Source organism: Corythoichthys intestinalis, chromosome 17, assembly GCF_030265065.1.
Source record: "Corythoichthys intestinalis isolate RoL2023-P3 chromosome 17, ASM3026506v1, whole genome shotgun sequence".
Taxonomy (NCBI): domain Eukaryota; kingdom Metazoa; phylum Chordata; class Actinopteri; order Syngnathiformes; family Syngnathidae; genus Corythoichthys; species Corythoichthys intestinalis.
In genome coordinates this window covers 24,276,967-24,300,758 of record NC_080411.1, presented here as the reverse complement: position 1 = coordinate 24,300,758, position 23,792 = coordinate 24,276,967, and the positions used below count along the sequence as shown (strand labels likewise).

Below are 23,792 nucleotides of genomic sequence, written 5' to 3'. Positions count from 1 at the left end.
TATTTATCATCATCGGTCATTTAGGACAACATTGGATCATTCAGAGATCCTCACTGAACTTCTGGAGTGAGTTTGCTGCACTGAAAGTAAAGGGGCCGAATAATATTGCACGCCCCAATTTTCAGTTTTTTTTATTTGTTAAAAAAGTTTAAATTATCCAATAAATGTTGTTCCACTTCACGATTGTGTCCCACTTGTTGTTGATTCTTGACAAAAAAAATTAAATTTCATATCTTTATGTTTGAAGCCTGAAATGTGGCGAAAGGTTGCAAGATTCAAGGGGGCCGAATACTTTTGCAAGGCACTGTATATATCGAGACTACGTGCGTTCTACCTTGATGATGGAAGGCTCCACCTTCGTTAATATTTTTCTAATAACTTTAGAAATTGTTATATATTGACCTGCTTTGCACATGCACCAATTGTTTTAAATAAAACAAGAAATGGAATCATGTTGTCCAAATGTTTTATTGCGATCAATATCTGCAATAAAAAAGAATGACATACAATTTATGTTTTTATGTACATAACTTGTAGTATTGCCTTGTAACAACAAAATCTGTGTCAGCCCTTCTGCATTGGGCAACTGTAATATTAATTGTAATTTCGCCTCATTTTGGTCACTCAAGTGGCCAGCGTATCAATCTACTCCTCACGTTAAAACAGGCTGCACAGGTTGTTATAATTTTGTCCACAAATGATCAACGAAGTGATAAGAACAAACATATAATTGTTTGGTGGATCATTAATTAGGTTTAAAGCACATCCTTAACTTATTGTCTGCTCCCGGTTTTGATTTAAGGCGTATGGCAAGGTAGATCCACACTGGCGAATTGTAGCTACTAGCTGGTCGCTGATGAAAAAATTCCACTTCCAACCATAAACTATACAAATGCGCTTACAGGAGTTCATGCACAGCACAGAAAGTCTCGGAGTCTCATCTACATAGTGCTGAATCCATTTTTAGAGATTTAGAGGGTTCCTCTGGTTTGATTTTGCCGCTCTCTCTTTGTCTCCACATTGATTACTTTAACGGCACTTCATGTTGTTCTGTCTAAACCGGGAGGTAGAAATTGTCAAAAATGGCACCCATGTTTTGCTCAGGAAACTTGTCTATAGTCCGAAAAATACGGTATATTTCATCCAAAGTGGAACCTGGACTTGTAGACAACACTGTCCAATTGTGAGCTAGCTAGCACAGCGAGAGTGCTAGCTCTGGTCATTTTCCATGCAGAAAAATCTATTCCAGTGCTTTGGAATTTTATTAGATTAAAGATCATTTGGTGAGTAAGTTGGAGATGACAGTGATGATGTGTGAAACCTAAAAAGGAAGTACAGTAGCTACAGGACATAACGTACACCCTTATTCCCGTTAAATGAGGCTCAGTTGTGATTTGTGGGATCACAATAGGATCCCTATTCAACCTTAGTCATTCCTTCATTGAAATATTTGCGCTTATATATATTTCACATGAGCGTATTTCTTCTTGAGGAATGTGCAAGTGTGTATGCAATTGCTTTTGTCTCATCTGCGTCAGTTTAGTGCTAGTGTTAAAGTTAAACAATCCAGACGCGAGCGACTCCCGTCCTCCATCATCCTCTTCACTTGAAGAAGGCAACACAAACACAGCTGTCAACTGAGTCATCGCCACTAACAACCACCAAAATCCTGAGTTGAAAGAGAGCAGTGTTTAGCTAGGGCTCATTATTACGATGAAAAATATCAGATAACCAGGGTTAAATATTCAAATACGTCGCTAAATCTACTAACTGACAAGAAAAGGCTTTGCGAAGTTACATTGGATTGTAAAAAAGTAGCATCTCTTTCATTGCTATGGTGACCCAACATTGGCAGTCCATTACACAGGTGGACCAGCCACAGTACATGTGCTGGCATTACTAACAAAGTCATTGTCAGACTTATGTGCACTGTTAGTACATAGTGGCAGAATAAAATGATCAATGTTTATTTCAAGACACTAAGTTATAAACAGACATTTTATTAGTGTTTACATGTGCTGTAAATTCATGTTTTAGCTTTTTTAGTGTCCCACTATGTTTGCATTGCTTAAGAAATTGTATGTTTCCCAATTGCCATTTGCATGTGTTGCAAGTTTCATTATATTTTTTGTCACAAAAGTCAGCTTCACAAATAAGAGTCTTGGGTGATATAAGACAATGTCATTTGTCCGAGCAGACATCAGTTAGAGCAGCGACACACATGCACACATGTGCTTTCCTTGAGATTGACCTGTTGACCATCCAGTGTCTGCATGAGCTGTGACAGAAAAAAAAAAGAATTGGAAGATAAATTTCATCAATATTGCAGTTACTGGGCTATCTACTTGTACTTTCATTCTGTGACTTTATTTTTTTGAATTTTGTTTGTTTTAAATCCTGAATGATCCTCTGCTTGTAGCAGCTGGAAGTTAAAATAAAGGTCTTCGGGCCTTAAAACAATGTAAATAAAGATAAATAAATACAAAGTGTTCACAATGGAAGACTGTAAAAGAAGTTGATACTTGACCTGTCCTGGGACAGAACAGTTTGTTCTTTTATGTCTATTGACATACTATCCTTTAAATGCACATTTGCACATTCAAATTAGGCTACACAGTACTGTGCTTTTCCACGAAAAATTTGGTTGAGACGTTCTAGTAGAGGCCGTTAGTCTTACACGCCAAAGGTCATCCTGCGCAGGACTTCCATGTACTTCCCATGCTCAAGTGACATTTAAAAAATACATTTTACAGTATGTTATTTGAAGACTCTATACCAGGGGTCCCCAAACTTTTTCCTGTGAGGGCCATATAACTTTTCCCTTCTCTGATGAGGGGCCGGGTCAGTTCGTAACAGAAAAAGTGTGACGATTGCAGGAGTGCCTAAATGTAAAAATTTATTGTTTTTCAGAAAGCCATAACCAAATAACCCTTTCTGGATTCTTCACGGAACAAAAGTAAATAAAATAAAAATACCAATATAATGCAATAATTAGGGCTGTCAAACGATTAAAATTTTTAACCGAGTTACTCACAGCTTAAAAATTAATTAATCGTAATTAATCGCAATTCAAACTATCTATAAAATATGCCATATTTTTTTGTAAATTTTTGTTGGAATGGAAAGATAAGACACAAGACGGATATACAGTAAACATTCAACATTGTATTTGTTTAATATAACAATAAATCAACAAGATGGCATTAACATTATTAACATTCTGTTAAAGCGATCCATGGATAGAAAGACTTGTAGTTCTTAAAAGATAAACGTTAGTACAAGTTATTGAAATTTTATATCAAAACCCCTCTCAATGTTTTCGTTTTAATAAAATTTGTAAAATTTTCAATCAAAAAATAAACTAGTAGCTCGCCATTGTTAATGTCCATAATTACACAACGCTCATGTTGTGTATACCCATAAAATTACCCAAGCGCCAGCAGAGGGTGAAAAAACACCGCAAACACAAGTAACAAGTGGACATGACACTGTGCTGTCATTTTAATCTGTTTGAGCGGGGCATGTGCGTTAAAGGTAGAGGCGTGCAAAATTTCCGATTCTTAGATTATTCACAATTCGGCCATGGAAGAGTCGAGAACGATTCACAAACATCCAAATTCCGATTATTGAATTATACCAGGTAAAGCAAACTAAAACACAGTCAGCGCGGTCTTCGGGACGCAATGAGGAACGGACCGAGAGCAAATATCATGTTCAAATTATGCCGCTAGATATAAAAATAAAAATACCTGACTGCGGCCGACAGCTGGATCAAACAACGCCCAGTTGCTAGTTGCTACAAACATACGGCCACATATGGCTATAGTAGATATCACATATATGTAGAATTAGATGCTAAATGACAGACGACGGCGGTGTTAGACCATATAAAGAGAACTAGATGCAAAGTCACAGACTTGCCGTTTAGTAGTTGCCGCGTTGTAAACAGCCGCCATCTTAAAGCAGTAAACTTCTCTAGAAGGCTCTGTTGTAGCGAACCTAATTCATTTTTTATCTAAAGTACTCCTAAATCGGCAAAATCTTGACTTGAATCTATCTTTAAATCATGAAACAGTTTTAAAACTGACATGTTTTAGGTAGACAGAAGGGAATTTATGGAATAACGGGAGCAATTTTATCAACTTTAACGGTTGATTCACATCATTAAATTAATTGAATGTAGTTTAAAGCTGCTGATACAGATTGGGGACTTGAGTATTTTATTTAATGTTTTTAACTATTAACTTGATACTGAAATATTAGTTTGGTTTAGCCTAATAGGATTTTTTTTTTTTAAACTATTTTGGAACGAATGTACAAAACATTAAAAGCGGGGGGGGGGGGGGGGGGGGGGGTTGTGGTTTGGGTGACATCAATAATCGATTTATAATCGAATCGGAGCCTCTGAATCGTATAATCGAATCGTTAGGTACCCAAAGATTCCCACCTCTAGTTAAAAGCGTCAAATATTTTAACGTGATTAATTTAAAAAATTAATTTCCGCCCGTTAACACGATAATTTTGACAGCCCTAATAATAATAAATAATAATAACACTATTAATTAAATAGATAATAACCAAATAACCCTCTGGGTTCTTCACAGAAAAACGCCAGAAAATAAATAACACTATTGAGAAAAAAAAAAATGTTTAGGGAGCCGGAGCAAATTTGGAGGCGGGCCGTATCCAGCCTGCGGGCCGTAGTTTGGGGACCACTGCTCTACACTGTCTGTTTATTTGTAAGTGCCTTGCAGCGGGATGCTGACCTGTCCCCAGTGTACCCGACTTCCTGCCAGATATCAGCTGTGATAGACACAAAATCTTGAAGTTTTTGCTCTACTGTTGATGCGACCAACCAAAGAAGAAATTTGAAATTGTCAGCCTGAGTGGAAGATTAACTTCAATTAGAGCACTTTCACATTAGACGAAAAGAACCAGGGTCCTGTTGGAGATTGAGCTACCTCGCAAATACACTTGCAAAAGACTTGTTGAAAAGGTTCAGTATTGACACTCCGCCAACCGGACTTTCCGAGCTGCATCACGTGGAAGAAAGGCGCACTCATTGATTGGAAAATTTTAGGAAAGGAAGTACCTCCCTCCTGCCGGAAGACGCTGCACGTAATGTAGCATAAGCGCACCCGGCTCCAGTTGCATTCACAAGCTTAAAAGTTCATTTGTTTGGTCCCAACTAGAGTTTTGATGCGCGTTCACATTCACAAAATGAAGCAGACTATGTGGGAAAAAGAACTCTGGTCCGTTTTAAAAGGACCAAACAGTGCTAGTGTAAAAGTGCCCTTTGTCACACACAAACCAAACTAAAAGAAAAAAAAAACAAAATGAAAAGGCTTTACCTCAATGCCATGGATGTCCCATTGACTGATGTTGGTGAGCACACTCTGTGGGTAGGTCCATAGGAGTAGCTTCCCTGCCGTACAAAGCGTTCATCCCCACAACAGAGAATCACTAGAAAGGCCCTCCGAAATGCTCGGTTAAGGAAGGCGTATAGGAATGGATTAAGTCCAGAGTTAATGTAGCCGAGCCACAACCATGTTGTCCATAGCTGCCAGGGCACAGAGTAATGGATGAAAGGGTCCACCACATTGGTGATGAAGAATGGCGCCCAGCACAAGCAGAAACAACCCATAATGACGGCAAGGGTCTTTGCCGCCTTTGTCTCAACGCGCATGCGGCTGTTGGCTACTGGAGCCGGCTCTGGGAAGAAGTCTCCCTCGGCCGCCCTAAGGTGATAGTGGTCCTCTGGGTCAGAGCACGTGGACGAGCGCGCGGTAATGATAGGGCCCGACGTCCCGGTGACCGGAGTGGAGCCGGCACGATGTAGGGTCTCGATCTGCCGCACGTGGCTCATGGCGGTCACGTAGATGCGTTGGTAGGCCAGGGCCATAAGTGCCAGCGGCACATAGAAGGCCACCGTGGAGCAGATGAGCGCGTAAGGCCGATTAACGAGAAACACGCAGCTTGTCTCGTTGGAGCCACTTGGCGAGGCCCGTCTCTGTTGTATCTGAAAGAAATGTGAATATGGGAAGAACATGCTTGGTGTCAAACGTTACTTTAACTTAAAATATATCGACGCATTCAAGGGAATTTAGGGAACAAACATCCATCAGTGCCGTGCACTGTATGAGTCGGTACTTTGTACATTTCTTGTTACATGTCAATCTAATCTGCCCAGGGCCATCAGAAGCGCCAGTGCATATTTATATGTTAGTGTGACTTACATAAATATTGAGGCAAACAAAGTTTTCTCTGACCACTCAGATGGAAAATTGATCACATATTACCAGGGAGCTAGCCCATTGTAACTGCCGATTTCAACTAACAATACACATATGTGGTGATCTGTATACATGAATAAAGCTGGCGATAACGATCTCACGATATGGGTATACAACGATTATCGATACATTGGTTAGGAAATCATTTTAGGATATTCTACAAAAAACTAATAAACAGAAAGACAAGCTTCTGCTGTTAATTGGAATAAGTTTATCTCTAGTAGACGTCCAATCCATTTGAACTGGGAGGGTGGCAGCGAATGAACTTTCGTTCATTCGCTGCCATCCTTCCCACTTCAAACGGATTGAACGTCTATGGCCCTCAGTGACAGCCAATGCCAGGCAATGAGGTAATTTTGGGCCATTTAAGGTCATTTACCAGTTGATTTTCAGTTACTTCCTGTTGATTTTGGGGGTATTTTATGGGTCACTTCCTGTTTATTTTAAGTTTCAGAACAGGAAGTGACCTGGGAATCACCCAAATGTATAGGCAGTGACTCAAATTCAATAGGAAATGACCTGTAAAAGCCCTAAAATGAAAATGAACAGCAAGTGACCTGTAAATGCCCTGAAAATTGGACTGAATGACTGAATGCTCTGGTTTCGAATAAACAAACGTTCAGTCTAAATGGATTGGGCATCGAGCACCGTCAATGCAGCCTTAGAGTTAACTGAGACACTATTATGGTGGAAGATTTTGGTACCAACACCCCCCCCCCTTTTTTTTTTTTTTTTTTTTTTAAACATTGACACCTTTTTAAAACTATATCTCGATTCTTGGCAGGAGCATATCGATACCCTTTTTGGATACAAAGTATCACGACCATTTCAATATTTTATCACACCCCTAATTTTTGTTGCGCGCAATGTATCTTTTTTATGTGTCAAGTGTGTTGCATGCTGTTATAAGGCTTATGTGGTTTCTAAAACTGCAACATAACAGTGGCAGTATGAACAGTTTGGTCAGGTCAACTGAAGGCCCGACACGGAGAGCCATATTGTGTATTTTAATGCACATTATGTGCAATTTTCTTTCTTATGTATCCTTACTATTCCAGTTTACCTCCCCTGGGGTGTAATAAACTGTTTGAAAACACTTAAAAAAACAACAACATTGATCTGCTTGAGGTACTGTTCAAAATCTTTCAACATCTTCAGTTTCCATCAGCACCATGTTATGTTCTATTTAAAATGTAACATGTGATTACTGAGATTGAACCCCTAATTTTTTTTTTTTAGATCTATGATCTGAGATAGAGTGATAGATCACTTTCATTTCCATGGGTTCGTATTCATTCTAGAGCTGAAACGAATATTCGAGTAACTCGAGTTTAAAAACTGATCCGAGTAATTTTATTCACCTCGAGGAATCGTTTAATTATGCCAGCTCTAAGCATCCCGTTTTGCCCGGACTACTTTTAATGCGGGACAACGCGCTGACGTCACGTGCGTAGAGGAAGAAGCAATAAAAAAAAAATAAAAACTTACTGCAGCCGACAGCCGCTACAAACTACGCCGACGTTGCTAAAAACTACGCCTGCATGATGCTAGTTTGGTAGCAGGTAGTGTCCGATGCGTCTCATAGATATCGCATGCATTTAAGACTAGATGCGAAATGACAGACTCGGCCGCGTCTGGGCAGCGTTATTAAACAGCCGCGATCTTTAAGCAGTAGACTTCTCATCGCTAATAAATATAACGTTACTGTCACATGCTCACGTAACGTTAGCCCTTCGGAGAGCTAGGTTTCTATTGGTTGTGACCACTGTCGATGCGTGGCTAACATGTCTTACATACAGGCTTTATTTAATCTGTAAAAACACAGCGCTGTAGAGTGATGAGGGTGTAAAATTAAAACATAATAAAGCTAACTGTCAGTTTTAGCTCAGTAGTCATTGCTGAATAAATGTGCTCCAATACAGCAGGTATCATACATTTATTTTGAACACTGCAAAAGCTCAAAATCCAACCAGTACTTACAGTTTAGACTAACTTAAAACTTAACTTAAAAATAGCTTGACAAAAATGGAAACTAAATTGAAACACGTGGGAAAAACACATAGCTTTCAAGTGATATGTGTTATCCAGCCTAATTACATTTTTAGGTAAGAAATATATATATGTATATATTTTTTTATAAGATCTAGAAGTTTTTTGAATGAAAGCTGTGTATTTTTTTTTCTAGTCACATCTGAGATGCAATTGTTGGCTGTTTTCAACAATGTACATCGAAAATAAAGACACTGATTGACTTATAATGGTTCAATATTGGATTAAATGTCTTTTTTTCTCATGTATATGTATAATTGCTCTTTATCTATAAAAAAAAATGTTTTATCCGATTACTCGATTAATCGATAGAATTTTCAGTCGATTACTCGATTACTAAAATATTCGATAGCTGCAGCCCTAATATTTAATTCTTAGAAAGACTTGTAGTTCTTAAAAGATAAACATTATTATGAGTTAAAATAATTTGATATGAAAACTCCTCTTGATGTTTTCGTTTTTATTCAATTTGTAAAATTAGTTTAACTAGTAGATCGCCATTGTTGTTGACGTCGCAGGTTGGTGACGTCACATGGTTATGCTGCCGGACTTTCAGAGTTTGACTCTAGCAACATAAACATGTCATCTGTTCAACCTTTCAATTTGAACCCGAAAGAAACATTAATGAGGAGCAAAGCACTGTCGATTTTTCAACAAAACAAGCAGCAAAAGACAAATGAACAGGAAACACGGGATGAGACGAGACGAGAGTATGACAAAACCGGTGTTCTGCCAAAATGTGCTACACCAGCGAAACGTTCAACAAGAGGCGAATTTGACACCCAAAGTACTACTGTGCGCTTTCAGCTTTTTTTTTTTTTTTCTTTCTTTTTTTTAGATTCATACAGACAGAACATACTAAAGATGCCTTAAGAAAATAATTAAATGTAGTAATATGAAATAAGGGTGGTTTAAATTAGGGTTGGGAATCTCTGCCATGAAGCCGATCCGATATGTATCTAGATACACAGGTTACGATTCGATTACAAAAACAATACATTTTTAAAGAGCATACGACACGAGAAAAAAAGTCTTAAATGGCATTATTATGTGAATTAGAATCATATTTTGAGACGATTCGACTATATACAACAATTTAGCAAAGCACAGATGACGAGAAATTAGCCTTTTAATCTGCCAGTTAGCCACGCCTACCATTATAGGGCTTTAGCGTCCCCAACAGGTGGATGACGTCAGCGGTAGACTGGTCTCATCGATTTTACTATTCAGCCCATTGAGGGGGAATTATTCAGAACGAGGAAAACGCGACGAAGAAAGCCGCCAAATGTCATTGTTTCAGTCTCTCTACTCCAATATTTTTACAGGATATTCTTTTTATCCAAGTATTTTTCCCCAATAGCAATATAAATGGCTTGAGAAGGACCAGTCAGCCCGTCGAGGGAGAACTATTCACAATGAGGAAAACGCGACGAAGAGAGCGGCAAAATGTCATTGTTTCTTTCTCTTTACTTCAATATTTTTACAGGATATTCTTTTTATCCAAGTATTTTCCCCAATTGCTAAATAAATGGCATGGTCATGACAAATAACAGTCTTGTGCTGAATGGAATATGAAATAATAAAAATGCATTTATTCAGGACGACATGGCAAAATTACTCCATAATGGTCAAAACTGTCGACTTCACCTTTACTGTCGCACCTCCCGAACTATATTTTATGACACCTAAATCGGACATATGTCATTTCCCTTCCCCGGCTTCGGAGAATGTAAACAAACCAGAAGGCGTGACAGCTAGCCGACATGCTAACCCGAACCGAGTGATGTTTCAATGTCTTCAAAGCGGAAAATCACACATAACTATCCTGGATTATTTGACATGACGACCCGGTTTTCTATTGTCGTCGCGGATCGGCAAACCGCCCGGCGGAGAGCAATTTACAGTTCGTTCCCCGGAGGAGGGTGGCTGGAGTTGTTGTGCAGCTAACGGGCTGCTGCTAATGACCATTAGGACAGCTTTTTACATGCCTATCAATGATCAAACGTAAGTAGTCCTTCATTTAAAGGAAGTTTGTAGTGTTTACTTTGTAATCGCTGTATTCGTATTTGACATAATACAAAACAAGATGTTTACTCACTTCCTCGTAAGTCCAATGGTCCCACAGTAAATATCCACGGTGAATGGGAACCTTTTGAAACTCCAAAAAGGCGCATACGCCTCTCCCTCATACAGAATGATTTTTCTGCAGCCGTTTGGCTGGCGTGATGCGAAAAATAAACGTATTAATCCGCAAAATCAGCTGAATCATTCGTCCCCATACACAACAGTACGCTGTATAGTGAAGAGGACGTCTTCTACCGTACACGTCACAGCGCCCTCCTCCTCAATGCAAGACCGAAGCCGGAAGTCACTAATTTTCCTGGCGCGGGATTCAAAAAACTAAATAAATATAGCGATCGCCTCCACACACATCCAAGCGGTCCATATCATTCAGGAGCATAAAATACCGCGTGTATTATGAAATAAACATGCTTTTTCGTGTCACAGGCACTTTAAGGCTGAGCGATTCGATACAATTCGATACAGTTTAAGAACAATACGGTTCGATACAGAGTGAAAACGATACGATAGTAAACATTTGTTGTGTGTGTTCGTACAGTATTTTAAACATATAAAAAAGACCACATTTCTTTTAGCAAAATTAAACAACAAAATTTCATACCAATGTTATGTTTTATTTTTTTATGGGGAAAAAAAAAAAGGCTTACTATATGACCGTCATTTTGTTGGATGGGATTGATAATAAAATAAAACTCCAGTGACAGACAACAATAAAGTGCAGTAATTCGATTACTGTATTTTCTGGTGTTTTGAACACAAGAGGTAAGTAATTTAAGTGCAAACTTTCAACGTCAACATCTTACAGACAAAAAATATTAATTATATGCAGCAGCTCTAGAAAAAAAAAATTAAACCTGCAATGTTATCATAAATAAATAATAAATTATGCTTTACCACTGGTATAATGGGGGGAATAAAAACATGGCATTTTAGGCAGACAGGTCAATAATCATTACTTTAACCTTATACACAGCAGAGTCTTTCACTTATGCCTGTGCTTCCACATTTTTTATTCCTCATCACTGTCCATATCTTTTTTGAAGGGTAGATTTTTTCTTGAGGAAGATCAACTAATCCACATATTAATGTTTATGAAGACTGCGTTTCGTGGAAAAAAAAAATCTCCAGAGGGTCGTGCTGCCCTTTCCACCATTGTAGTGGGTTATTTTTCAGGGTTAAAAACTCACCATCTCTGTACCGCTCCACACTTCACACGAGCTCTGTCCCATGCAAACAGATCTGGCTGCCTTCCTCACTTCAAAGTCCGGCTTTTGTTTTTCCTGGGTGCGTTGTAAATCAATCGCTGCACGTCGCTGGCGAGGGGGTGCTCAAACTGTCCATTGTTTTAGCATGTTGCTTCGTTGCCACTACTAGTTTCGTTTTCGTTTTGGGCTGTGAAGAAAACGCTACGGAGCATGCGTTACAGTGGTTTTGTTAGCTCTCGCGTTGTTATGATACGTCCGTGACGATCGGGTAATGACGGCGACTAGTAGCGGTTCTGTCGGAATGCATGGGAAGTTGAGGCAACCACGACCGTGAGTTGTGCTTGTCCATATTATATCATGCGTGCGGTCTCAATCAAAGTGCGCTGTGTGGTGAATGACACAAGCGCAGTATGTGAAGTAAAAGCTAAATTATTATCCCATTAAGCAATGCATTGAACTAGGCATTCTTGTGCTCGCGATAGCCGAATTTAATCTCTACTATCAGTTCATTGAATATTTAATGGCTAATTACTGTCGAATGGTAACTTAACTATCGATACAGCTGTACCTCTCACCTGTAAAACCGGATATCCGGTCGTATTGGTTTATCGTTCTCAAGCTTAGTTTAAATACGCTACCTGACTAATGTGGTCAACAGATCAACAACCTGCTTTAAAGCTAGCACAAGAAAGCATGCAAAAAGTATTTTGGGGCAATGAAAAGATAATAAAAGACTCAATAAAAACACAAATAGTAAGTACTCGCCGCTTTAAACTGATGTGCTGGACGTTTAGCCGCGTAGAAGGAATTGCAGTACACCAATAGTGTTCGTCTAGTGACAGTGACAAACTACGTCATCACTCCAAGCGTCCATTGCACGCATAAAACATGGCGCCCTCCGTAGGTCAAAACATGTACTAAATATTATAGATTCAATAGAAATCAATGGCAATATTTTATGTGTTTCGAATAACATATTTCAGTAAAAGAGAACAACTGTGGCTTATTACAGCCTACAAGTCTTTAAGTCCGAGGTTCCCTTTAAGGAAAGTTTTCAACTTGAAGTATTTCCAAACCCTCCCACCCCCGCTATACTGTGCATTGGATGTTGAATATTTTCCGCCTTATTACAACTCTACATTTTACCCAAAAAAGGTTTGTTATGATCTTCTCCACATGGATTTTGGCTCACAAGCGGTACACCATGTCCTGAGAAAGTAAAGGTGAAACGTCCGCACATCTTTTAAATTCTGCAGGTGCGCTCAAGCCAAAAAGTGAATTTTGCCACCCATAAATCTCAGCGTGTGGTGAGGTACTCTGAGGCTTTGGTTCTGATGTATTATTAAATCAGACCTCTTCATGGCATGTACCTTTGCAATTTATATCCAGTAATGCGCCACTTTCATTTTCCTTTCTCATGATAACATGATGTAGACCATTTGTACTTAACAATATAAGTAGAATACCAGTAACTTCTATGTCTTGTGTCAATATTATTACATTACATTACTCATCTACATTTGACAAAAAAAGGCCAGCGAAGTCAGAATCACATATATATAATATGTCTGATATAATACTCTACTGTTTTCCTGACATATATATCATTTGGGAGCAGCCTCTTGCTCAGGGAAAAGGCAAAAATATGTGTATTTCAATAAATGTGGCGGAATGAATAAGTCCATCTTTGCCCTGCCCCCTGGGATTTGTGCAGCTTATTTCAAGGTAGCTCTGAAATAACCTGGCCACAAAACACAGGCAGAGCGGCCGAAAATGTCCGCTCAAGTGCTGTCATCGCTCGCAGCCAGTGAGCCTCCGCTGAGGACAAAATTGTTTTGTGATCACTGCATAACCGTGTCATTGTTGGAGGGATTGAAAATGTTATTAGAAAGACACAATATGAGACTGTGGAGCTTTATGTTCTGTTTGCCCTCGCTGAAAGAACATCTTCCTCTTTAAGGAGGATATACTGACTCTTCACTACTATATATTTGGTTGACCTTGGATTGGGATGCTTTTTCTTTCTCTCAGTAACTTCATTATCTCTTCCTAAGCGACCGTGGAGAGCGAGTGAGGACTTACTATATCCTCGATGCCAATGGCGTTCCAGCTCTGCATGATAGGTAGGAAGGAAATGAACGTGGGGATGAGCCAGCACCCGCCGAGCATAACCGCCACTCGGAGAGGGGTCATCTTGTGTCTGTACACTAGGGGCTGGCAACAGATAGCGTAATACCTGAAACGCACGCCAAATGTCAGCCGACCTTTTTCTGATTAGTTGACACAAAAAGGTGGGAGACACTGACCTGTCTAGTGCAATGCAGCACAGATGCAGGATGGATGCAGTGGTCAAAAGGACATCCAGCGATGTTCGCACCAGACAGAAAATCTCGCCATATTTCCACACGCCGGTGGTCAGCTCGATGGCGGCAAAGGGCATCACCACCAACGCCACCAACAAGTCAGCAAATGCCAGCGACACAATAAAGTAGTTGGTCTTTTTCTTCCTGAGACAGGAAGAAAAAAATAAAGGGACTTATGTTTATTTGTACTCACATTTTGCTGGGTACACGAATTCATGTTTTTTTTTTTTTTTTTTTAATTTAAACTTTTAATTTGAAAATTCTTTAAAAAAATGGTACTACCCATATAAATTACCGAAAACTATTAAAAAAATGCATTTTTGTTATAAATACAGTCATGTGTTTACTAGGAAGGGGTGCTTGAAGTCACTCACAGCAGGGGGTGATGAGGGTCTTTTTTAGTTTTTCCCATCCAAAAACAGTCGTTTCAGTCTAAATTTGTCATGTTCACGCGTTTTCTCCATACAAGGCGCGCGCAATGGCTTTACACATGCATCCTGGATAGTTTACGTACTACTACTAGGCTACTACAAAGACAGTTCTATTTCACCTACAGTGTGTGTTGGAGGTTTTGTATTGGAAATAAAGGTGTCCGTTTATTATAATGCAAATCCCCGTAGTGGTGTCATTAACAAAAACTTTTAGAACAAATACATTTATTCCCAAGTTAAATACACTATTGCTTCAATATGTTCTATTTATTCATTTTTAACTCATTCACTCCTAGCCATTTTCACCGGTGCAACCCCCTTCCCTCTTGGCCGTTTTACTGGATTTTGACTGATTTTGCAAGGCCCACAGATTATTCTGTTCTATTGCTATATAAACATGGAACCCACCAAAAGAAAGATTAGGCTCTCTTCTTTCAGCAGGAAAAAAGTTAGTTCATATCTTTTTCCATTCTTTAGAAATCAGCATTAGAAAATAGCTTAGTTTGAGCAATTTTCCAATTCCTGATGAAAAAACTGAGAAATTGAGCTTTTTGTAAACGCATACATTTCAAACATAACTTTGACTTTAACACAGCTATTTTTTGCTTTAGTTACATCCCAAACATCTGAATAATGTTTCCCTTTTACAAAATAACATAAACAACAAGACAAATAGAGCTTTTGATAACAATTTATTTACACATAACTAACTGAGAGATGGCGCTGTTGTGGCCGCGACAGCCGGGGTAAACTTTTCCCTCATCGCCGCCTGTCTCATAAAGATGGATGTTTTTTGAGTCTTTCTTTTGTGGTGACCACTGAAACCTGTGTTCCTGGGGGGGAACTGGTTTGGCCGTGTGCGTTTCCTGCTGAGTCGCGGGACACTGGAGGGTGTAGGGGACGCGAGCGGCTGAGCATGGCGGCGCGGGCTCTGCTCGGCGAGCAGCATGGACTCAACGGCATCGTCCGCTGCACTGGTGGTCCTAGTCGTTCTGCTCGGTCGTCCAGTGCCTGGCATCCCGGGCACCCTCCCGGTTGTTCTGCTCGGTCGTCCGCCGCCCTGGCATACCGGAAATCCATTCAGTCGTCTTCCGGTGGCGCCCGGCCGTGCGGCCCGGCCGTTTGTTCCATTGAATCGGGTTGCGGGTCTTACCAAATGCGCTACTGCCCTCCAGTGGCCAGTTTTATTGCTATAAAATGGATTTTCAGCATTGTGCTTTGGAGCTACGTTGAATCAGAAACTAGAGATGGCTCTTGTGAAAAAAAAATGTAAAAGACGTATAAATATGTCTTTGGGACACTAAAAAAATTAACAATAGAACGTATTTATACATTTTTGGGAGAAAATGAGTTAATGATAAAAAAAATAAAAAAAAATAAAAAAATCTACCAAAAACTTTTTCTCCTCAACGCTAGGAGGTCGCGCAGCACCCTCAGAACCACACTTCCCACGCCACTGCGGGTTTGTAAATCAACTATTTTATGACGATACAATATTGATTATGATTGAAAACTACAGAGATTCCTCGGGTTACGATGTCCTCGGTCTATGTTGACTTTACGAAGTCCATGCCTCATTCATGTTCCAGTTTCTTTTTAGCTAGTGCATAGTGCTTGCCTGTGTTTTTGCGGCGGGAGGATCTTTGGCTTTTTTGCCCTCCTTTTTTCACATTATGGGCCCAAAGCTTCAAAAAAGCATCATAAAACAAACGACAAAAGGAGAGACACCGACAAACATCAGAAATAACTGGAGCGGGAAAAAGCCAAACGCAGTTTTGTGTTGACACAGACCTTACGTCGCCAACAGTTGAAGTTCGCAAAAGGAAGGCAATGTAATGAATCAAGTTGCACGTATGCTTCAGGTTGCCATGTTGATGTGTTGAGTTTTGTGTTTTCTGGGCTGTCCCTAAAAGCACTACATGTGACTGGACTGAGAGAGGGGAGGATTGCCGCAGCGAGAAGACTGTTTTGGTTTCATTTTGTCGGCATCACAGTAGTCATGTCCTGTGCTTTCGGTTGCAAACCACTAAAAACATTAACTGTCCATCCACCTCTCAGCACTTATGACAAATACAGCATCACATTAATTTTTAAAGTGTGTTTTAGTTGTTTTATACAAAGCATTTTGACATAAATTTCGACTTTAATGGGTGAATCCGATTTAGGCGGAAATTCGGGTAACGTCGCTAGCGTAGGAATGGAACACGTACTCCCTGCATAGGATATTTAACACAATAAGTTACATTTCATCAATAGCAATACAAATAAATGCAATTGTGGCATTTTGAACAATTTTGTGGTTGAACCATATCAGACATTTGAACGAGAACCCTTCTTTTTAACAAACCTAAAAATGACGATGTTGATCAATGTTTTGTATTTCAATCAATTTCAATTTGATTGTTAATAAACAATCCATATATCAATCCAAATTGATGCATCATGACACCCCTGGCTGTTACTTGTCAATAATTTATTTTAAAATTACCCCAATGATCAGAATGGAAATCCAACAGTCATGATATTAAGTTTAGATAAGACAGAGTTTAGCTCATTTATTTATATGCAAACCACTTTAGGGATGCGTTTTGGGGGACAATGGCAAGTATTGCTGTAACATGCTACTGAATGTACCATAGGTCGTCATCATTTTAAGAGGTTGGAGTTAACAGCATCAGGAAAAAAAGTGTGGTGGGAATGGAAATAAAAATGGCCCTTTTCTACCAAAATTTCACGTAAACAGTTACCTAACAAAATAACAATTAAAAATCAGTTGGCAATTAAATTTTTAAACCTCTTCCTCGACAATCATTATCATACTCCTATACCAGTACTACAAAACTGTTTTTTAATATTAGACTAATGCGCCTTTTTCTGGAGAGTTTTTTTTTTTTTTTTTTTTTAATCTTACCGTAGATGCCGATCCTTGCAGAGTGCTACCATGACCAGCAGGTTTCCAAACACAGTCATGATAATTATGATGGACAGTGCAATGGTGAGTAGGATGTTCTCGGGTGACCTCAGAAATTCCTGCTGCTCTTTTTCCTGTTGTTGATGATCTGTATTTATCACACTGTCCTTCAAACTAACAAAAACAAAATAAACCAAAGATGCGTTATGTTTGACATACCTCGACCCGAATCACCGATCTTTCTTCTTTGGTGTCGGAATTATCAAAACCTTGTCTAAAATGCTGTTTTGCTTAGTATACTAGTAGATGTTCATGGCACATGAAAAAAGAGATCTTACAGAAATAAAAAAAACAAAAAACAGATTTTTTGTTTTTACAGATAAGCACCTACAGTGGAGGTGATGCTGTGGCCATCACTGGTCATCTGCCTTGAGGTCAGCTGAGAAGAGTCCTCTTCACCCCATGCTCTTGATCTGTCAAAAGATGATAAAATCTTTATTTCTATCACATTACAAACTGAATTGCAATGTGTAAAATGTATTATACATAGTAACTTTATTAGGGTTTTCTCTTCTGTTGCCATGTTGTCTTCTGCTGACAAAATAGGTTACACATCCAAGAAAGAATGAGGAAGCACTAAAATGTGAAGTACTTGGAAAGACGAGCAGACTCACAGGACAAGATAACCAGCTCATGTGGACCCATAATAAACTGATTTGTATGTCTTCCTGTCACAAGTTGATGCAAGCAGGATTTTGTCCTAAAGTTGTGTTTTGGCATTGTGCTGAAATCTACTAGAGGCAGCTAAAGGTTTGTTCACCTACCTTAGTGGCTTTAAGCACCTATTATAACTTCCTCTGTTTCTTTTTTTATGACTACCGTGAGGTGTTATCACACTCAAGTGTCAATACAATGCCCTCAGAGCGACAGACGGTGATCCTGTCAATGCAGACTTCCTGCAGATAGAACACCATTTACTGTAATCTCGTGATTCTCATCTACCTCTACCTGCGTGTTACACACTAAGGCTTTAAGCCGATGTCGCTATCGTTATTCACTTTGCTCATCTTTGTGTCAAAATAAAAATGCTTTGTTGTTTTATCTACTCAATTTCTGGGTTTTACCCATCTCAACCTGAGGGTGCAAATTCCCTAGCTTGAGAATTTATGCCCTAGACAAGGTAAATTAATGTTTTTTTGCACATTACATAGTATATAATTTACACAGCCCGTGCTGCGTTCAAGGGCGTAGGTTTGGTCTCAACATTGGTAGGGACGATATAACAGAATAACCTGCATGTACACTTTTAGCTCGGGTTGGAACATTAATAAGACCAAACAGATTGGGTGAACGGGGGGCAGGGCTACATTTCACACGAATATGAACCTAATTAATTAAGGGTGTAACGATACACAAAAATCTCCGTCCGGTACGCACCTCGGTTTTGAGGTCACGGTTCGGTTCATTTTCGGTACAGTAAGAAAACAAAATGCAAAATATAAATGTGCTAGTTGTTTATTACACAACTTTGTGCTTTCAACAATAGGAACATTAGCCTATACAATGCTAGAATTCTGCTCAAAAAGTAGCGGGTATTTAAAGATAATCCAACAACAATTTGTATTGGTCAGCTTTCTTTCTGAAAGAAAGAAGAAAAAAGAAGTCCTGTGCTAAAGAGAAAAGCAATCCCAATGACAAAGATTTTAACATGTATTTTACCAATGAAATGCCTCAATGAATCATTTTTTTCCCTTATGAACGGTTTTCAAAAGCTTTATTGGTGGATTTTCTCATGTTAAAGCGCCACACAGAAATTCATACATTTAACTGTGTAAGCAGGACGTGTGTATTATTCTTATTATTTAATTACAGGTGTTTTAGCTCATTTCAATTTATTTTCTTTAAATGGGCTATTATTTATTTTATTATGTGTTTATATTTTACAAATGTGATGTAGTATTCATTCATATTGTATATTTTATGTTGTATAACTTTAGTTCCTATGTGAATATTAGTTCCTACTTGTTTTGTTGTGGTAGGAGGGTTTTGTATTGAACACGGGGCCGTGTTGGTTATTATTATAGCAGAGAAGACAGCAGTAAATCAACAAAGACAAGTCAATTGTCCCCCATTTACCACTCAAGAGATCTGATAGACTCAAAAAGTGGGTTACGATTGCATATTAGTTTGAAAATCGACCGGATCCACCGTATTTTTACACGAGTGACTTCCGGTCTGCCCGATCCTAGCTACCGGTAGTAGTATTGACGCAGGAGGGTTGCGTCTCGCGTCAAATAATAAACTCTTCCGTTCTTTTCGCGTGTGTCGTGATGAGCCGCTTCTGGGTCTAACACGCGGCCGCACTGCGACAAGTGTGCATTGGCTGATTGACTTTAACGCCCGCGTTTCACTGCGTTCTCGCGGCGGCCTCGTTGTCACGCCGTTGACGTTTCTGGGTTATACTGTTCTACCGTGTTGGTCCTCATTATAGTAGAGAAGATGGAGTAAATATAATCTACACAAAGAAACTGTTACCCGATCGACTCACAGCCTTGAAAAGTAAGGGTTACATTACGTCAGAAACTCCTTCGGTACGCCTCCGTTCCGAACCGAGCACCACATACCGAAACGGTTCAATACAAATACATGTACCGTTAAACCCTTATAATTCATTGATATGCTAAATCAGGGGTGCTTATTACATCGATCACAATCGACCAGTCGATCGCAACGCTACATTAAAAAAAAAAAAAAAAAAAGTACTTAGTTGATTATGATTATGTGGTGTGTATTTTGTGTTGTGTGAGCAACATATGAAGTTATGCAGCACCCGTCTCTCTGTAAGCAACTTCTTGCTAACGTTTTTCTGGCTCTATAGTTTCCAGCAGAGTTCACTACATTTTTCACAGTTTTTATTAACCTTAACAGTAGAAAAAACAAACAGTAGGACACTTCTCTCTACAGCTTACTCTTCGAGTTTTGCAGGTTAGCAAGTTCACACAGTTTAATGTTATGTTAACTCTGGTACAGTTCGGACTTCCAGTAGCAAAATTAGTGGTGTGTTTCTTGCTTCCACAACATTGGTGTCTTTTTAAATTACTTACAGTGAAAAGAGGTAAATATAAGCCTGAACATAATGAAAATAATTCACTTAATAATGGTAGGGTCATTTCTAGGAGTGGGAACCTCTTGTTACCTCACGATACGATATGATTTGCGATACAAAGGTTACGATAACGATCTGACGATATGGCGACACAACGATTATGGATACATTGGTCAGGAAATCATTCTAGGATAATCTACAAATAACTAATACACAGAAAAACAAGCTTCTGCTGTGAATTGGAATGAGTTTATCACCTGTAGACGTCCAATCCATTTGAACTGGGAGGGTGAACGAATGTTCATTCGCTGCCATCCCTTCCACTTCAAACGGATTGAACGTTTATGGCCGTCAGTGGCAGCTAATGCCAGGCAATGAGGTAATTTTGGGCCATTTAAGGTCATCTGCCTGTTGATTTTCAGTTACTTCCTGTTGATTTTGAGGTATATTATGGGTCACTTCCTGTTTATTTTTAGTTACAGAACAGGAAGTGACCTGGGAATCACCCAAATGAATAGGCAGTGACTCAAACTCAACAGGAAATGACCTGTAAATGCCCCGAAAATCGGACAGAATGAGTACGAATGCTCTGGTTTCGAATTAATGCTGCAATGATTAATCGATTAACTCGAGTATTCGATTAGAAAAAAAAAAGATTCAAATTAAATTTTGCTGCTTCGAGTATTCGTTTAGTTAAAGTGGCATTGCAATGGTTTTGAAAGTGTTTGCATTTATTTTTTATTGATTTGGGTGGATACACCGCCCTCTAGTCGATCTCATTTCACATGGCTGAATCCACCTGCTCCCTGTTAAGACCAACATAATCGTTTGTTTGAGCTAATGATTTTTTTTGAATGCATTCCTAATTTAGTTTAAAGGTATATTTAGCCAATTTTTGTCAGAATATATGTCTGAGCCATTTGTTAAGAGCACTGTAAAAAAGCGTTAGCATTTCGTAGCATTTAAGCTAGGAGACTTTTGCTATGTACTGTAAGTTAGCCAACTGTTCTTTTGTTGTACATAGATTCTCTTTTTTTTAATATACATACACCGTGTGAGGCTCAGCTCAAGTATTTTATTATTTTTTTAATCTTCCTTATCCGATTACTCGATTATTCGAATTAAATAGTTCATCGATTCATCGACTACTAAATAATCAATAGCTGCAGCCCGATTTTGAATGAACGAACGTTCCCAGTCTAAATGGATTGGGCGTCGAGAACTGTCAATGGTGGAAGATTTTGGTAGTAACTTGTGGGTTCCTTCTTCTTTTTTTGTTGTTTTTTTTTAAACATTGACACCTTTTTAAAACGATATCTCGATTCTTGGCAGAAGCATATCGATAACCTTTTGGGATACAAAGTATCACGATATATCACCAATTCGATATTTTGTCACACCCTTAGTCAATTCTATCCTTACAACACATGGGAATACAATCTAAATTACCTGTATAACTGAACTTATTATATAATGCATATAAGGTTGGTGGGGACAATTTGAGCATCCTGAAAAGTTGGTAGTGATATGTCCTTACCGTCCCTATGCAAACCTACGCCCTTGGCTGTGTTGCTTATTGAAGTAGTACTTTTGTATTGTCGAGGCTCTTTAGGAAATCTGGGTAACAGAGCAGCTTGCCATTTAGCCGTTCAACAGTAGTTTACGCACACAGTGTTTTTTATATTACTCTGCCTTTTACCAAATGAATTAATGAAATTTGTTGAACTGGCTCAGGTTATTTTGAGCTCGCCAGCTGCTTTGGTTGTTTAGCTTGCAGGCTAATCCGCCAGCCAGTTTCCTTACTAATTAGCAAGGTAACTCCAGTTTTAGGACAATCGCGAGCAAATTCAACCTTGGTACGCACAGTAGTAGGTTTCTGCATGTGTGTATACGTTCAATTTTTGAAAAAATGATTTACGTCAGTACAGCATTATCAGACTAATCTTTAAAAAGACTACTCCAGAGATGCAGGTATCTTTTTCCTCCATTACTCCTGAGGCTGGTGAGGACACACCAATTTTTGGCCTTCATTTTAATACAAAGTCATGGGGCTAGGGATTTTCATATAGCAATGAAAACAATTATTTCTAATTATTTAGTAATCAACTCATTCCAGTCAATAAATGAAACAGTAAGTAAATATAAGGGCATCAACAATGGGTATAATTTACACACAACAATTAAGATTACAATTCTTGATCAAAAATAAAAATCAGATTTTTTTAATGTTTAGTTCCATGCATAAATTCCACATGAAGTTAAGGGTTCAGGTAATGAGTGAACAGAGACACATAAATTAAATACAGTAAAATAAATACAGTAGTTAAAATACAAATATATCACAGTCAGCAGGTATATTTGTAGTTGAGCTTATCAAACGTTGAACCAACAGCCTGCAGTGTTTGCAGGCTGTTAAGAGCAGCTCAATGTTAAAGTTCATTGGCTGTGACTTCACATTGACACTGTTACTTGCTAGTCATTTTTCATTATTACCCGTTGCCAGCCTATCGCAAGACATATAGACAAACTTTCACCATCACAGTCGTATCTATAGACAAGTTATTGTAAGTGTACAATCAAATTTAGGTGCATGTTTTTGGGATGTAGGAGGAAACCTCAGTACCCACAGATTAGGTTATAGATTTATAGGTAAACAAAGATTTGTGTTATTTCAATTAATATTCTTACTCTAAAATGTTAAAAATAAATAAACAAATTGGTTGATCTGACCAAACATTTGGATAGTTAAACGAATACACATACTGTATGTAGTTGGAATAGGCCAGATTTAAGCTACGTCTACACTAGGATGGATAATGGCCTTAAAGGTGTAATTAGTTATACTGTATGGCATGTCAGCTACACGAATGTGCCTCTTATCCGCACAAGAACTTACACAAATAAGTTAGCCGGCTAAAATTACCCGCCGCTTAATATCGACGAGTGTCTCCGTACAACAATCGGATACTAAGGAAGTGACCTCATGGAGCGTGCCATCGCCATTTTTAGTCCGGCATGACGGCATTGTAAACAATGGAGGTGGACAATCAAGACATGGCATTCCTGCTCCTCTTTTCTTTTCTACAGTCATTGTTTACAGATTATCATCTGGAAACCAGAACAAGTGTCAGGAACTGTTAGATTTGAAGCAAGGTCTATGTACTTTTAGCTTGGCTAAAAAGAACACACAGGAAGTCAATGTAGCTTTTGTGGAGGTTGGTAGCTGCTCCCCCAGCTGCTGTGATAGCAACCTTATTTATTCAGGGGCAAACAATAGAATGGGAGAGGTCAGGAAAGCAACATAGACCACAGAATAGAATACATAGACTACATGGGGGCTACATGGCACAGG

General features: G+C 38.9%; 1 protein-coding gene across 6 annotated transcripts in view; it reads right to left on the bottom strand.

Moving 5' to 3' along the window:
- The window catches only part of si:dkey-247m21.3 (5-hydroxytryptamine receptor 4), a 99,278-nt gene that overhangs the window by 53,322 nt on the left and 22,164 nt on the right, over window positions 1–23,792 (bottom strand). For 3 of the 6 annotated variants that reach the window (XR_009061055.1, XR_009061056.1, XM_057818262.1), the window contains exons 2-6: window positions 17,726–17,807; window positions 17,335–17,508; window positions 13,936–14,136; window positions 13,712–13,865; window positions 5,352–6,019 (exon numbers count right to left, since the gene is read on the bottom strand). Coding sequence is in view for 4 of the 6 variants with exons in the window: in XM_057818262.1 (XP_057674245.1) it covers window positions 5,352–6,019; window positions 13,712–13,865; window positions 13,936–14,136; window positions 17,335–17,508; window positions 17,726–17,748 (1,220 nt within the window). In the remaining 2 variants the exon portion in view is untranslated. The other 3 variants (XM_057818261.1, XM_057818264.1, XM_057818265.1) reach the window with 3 other exon arrangements.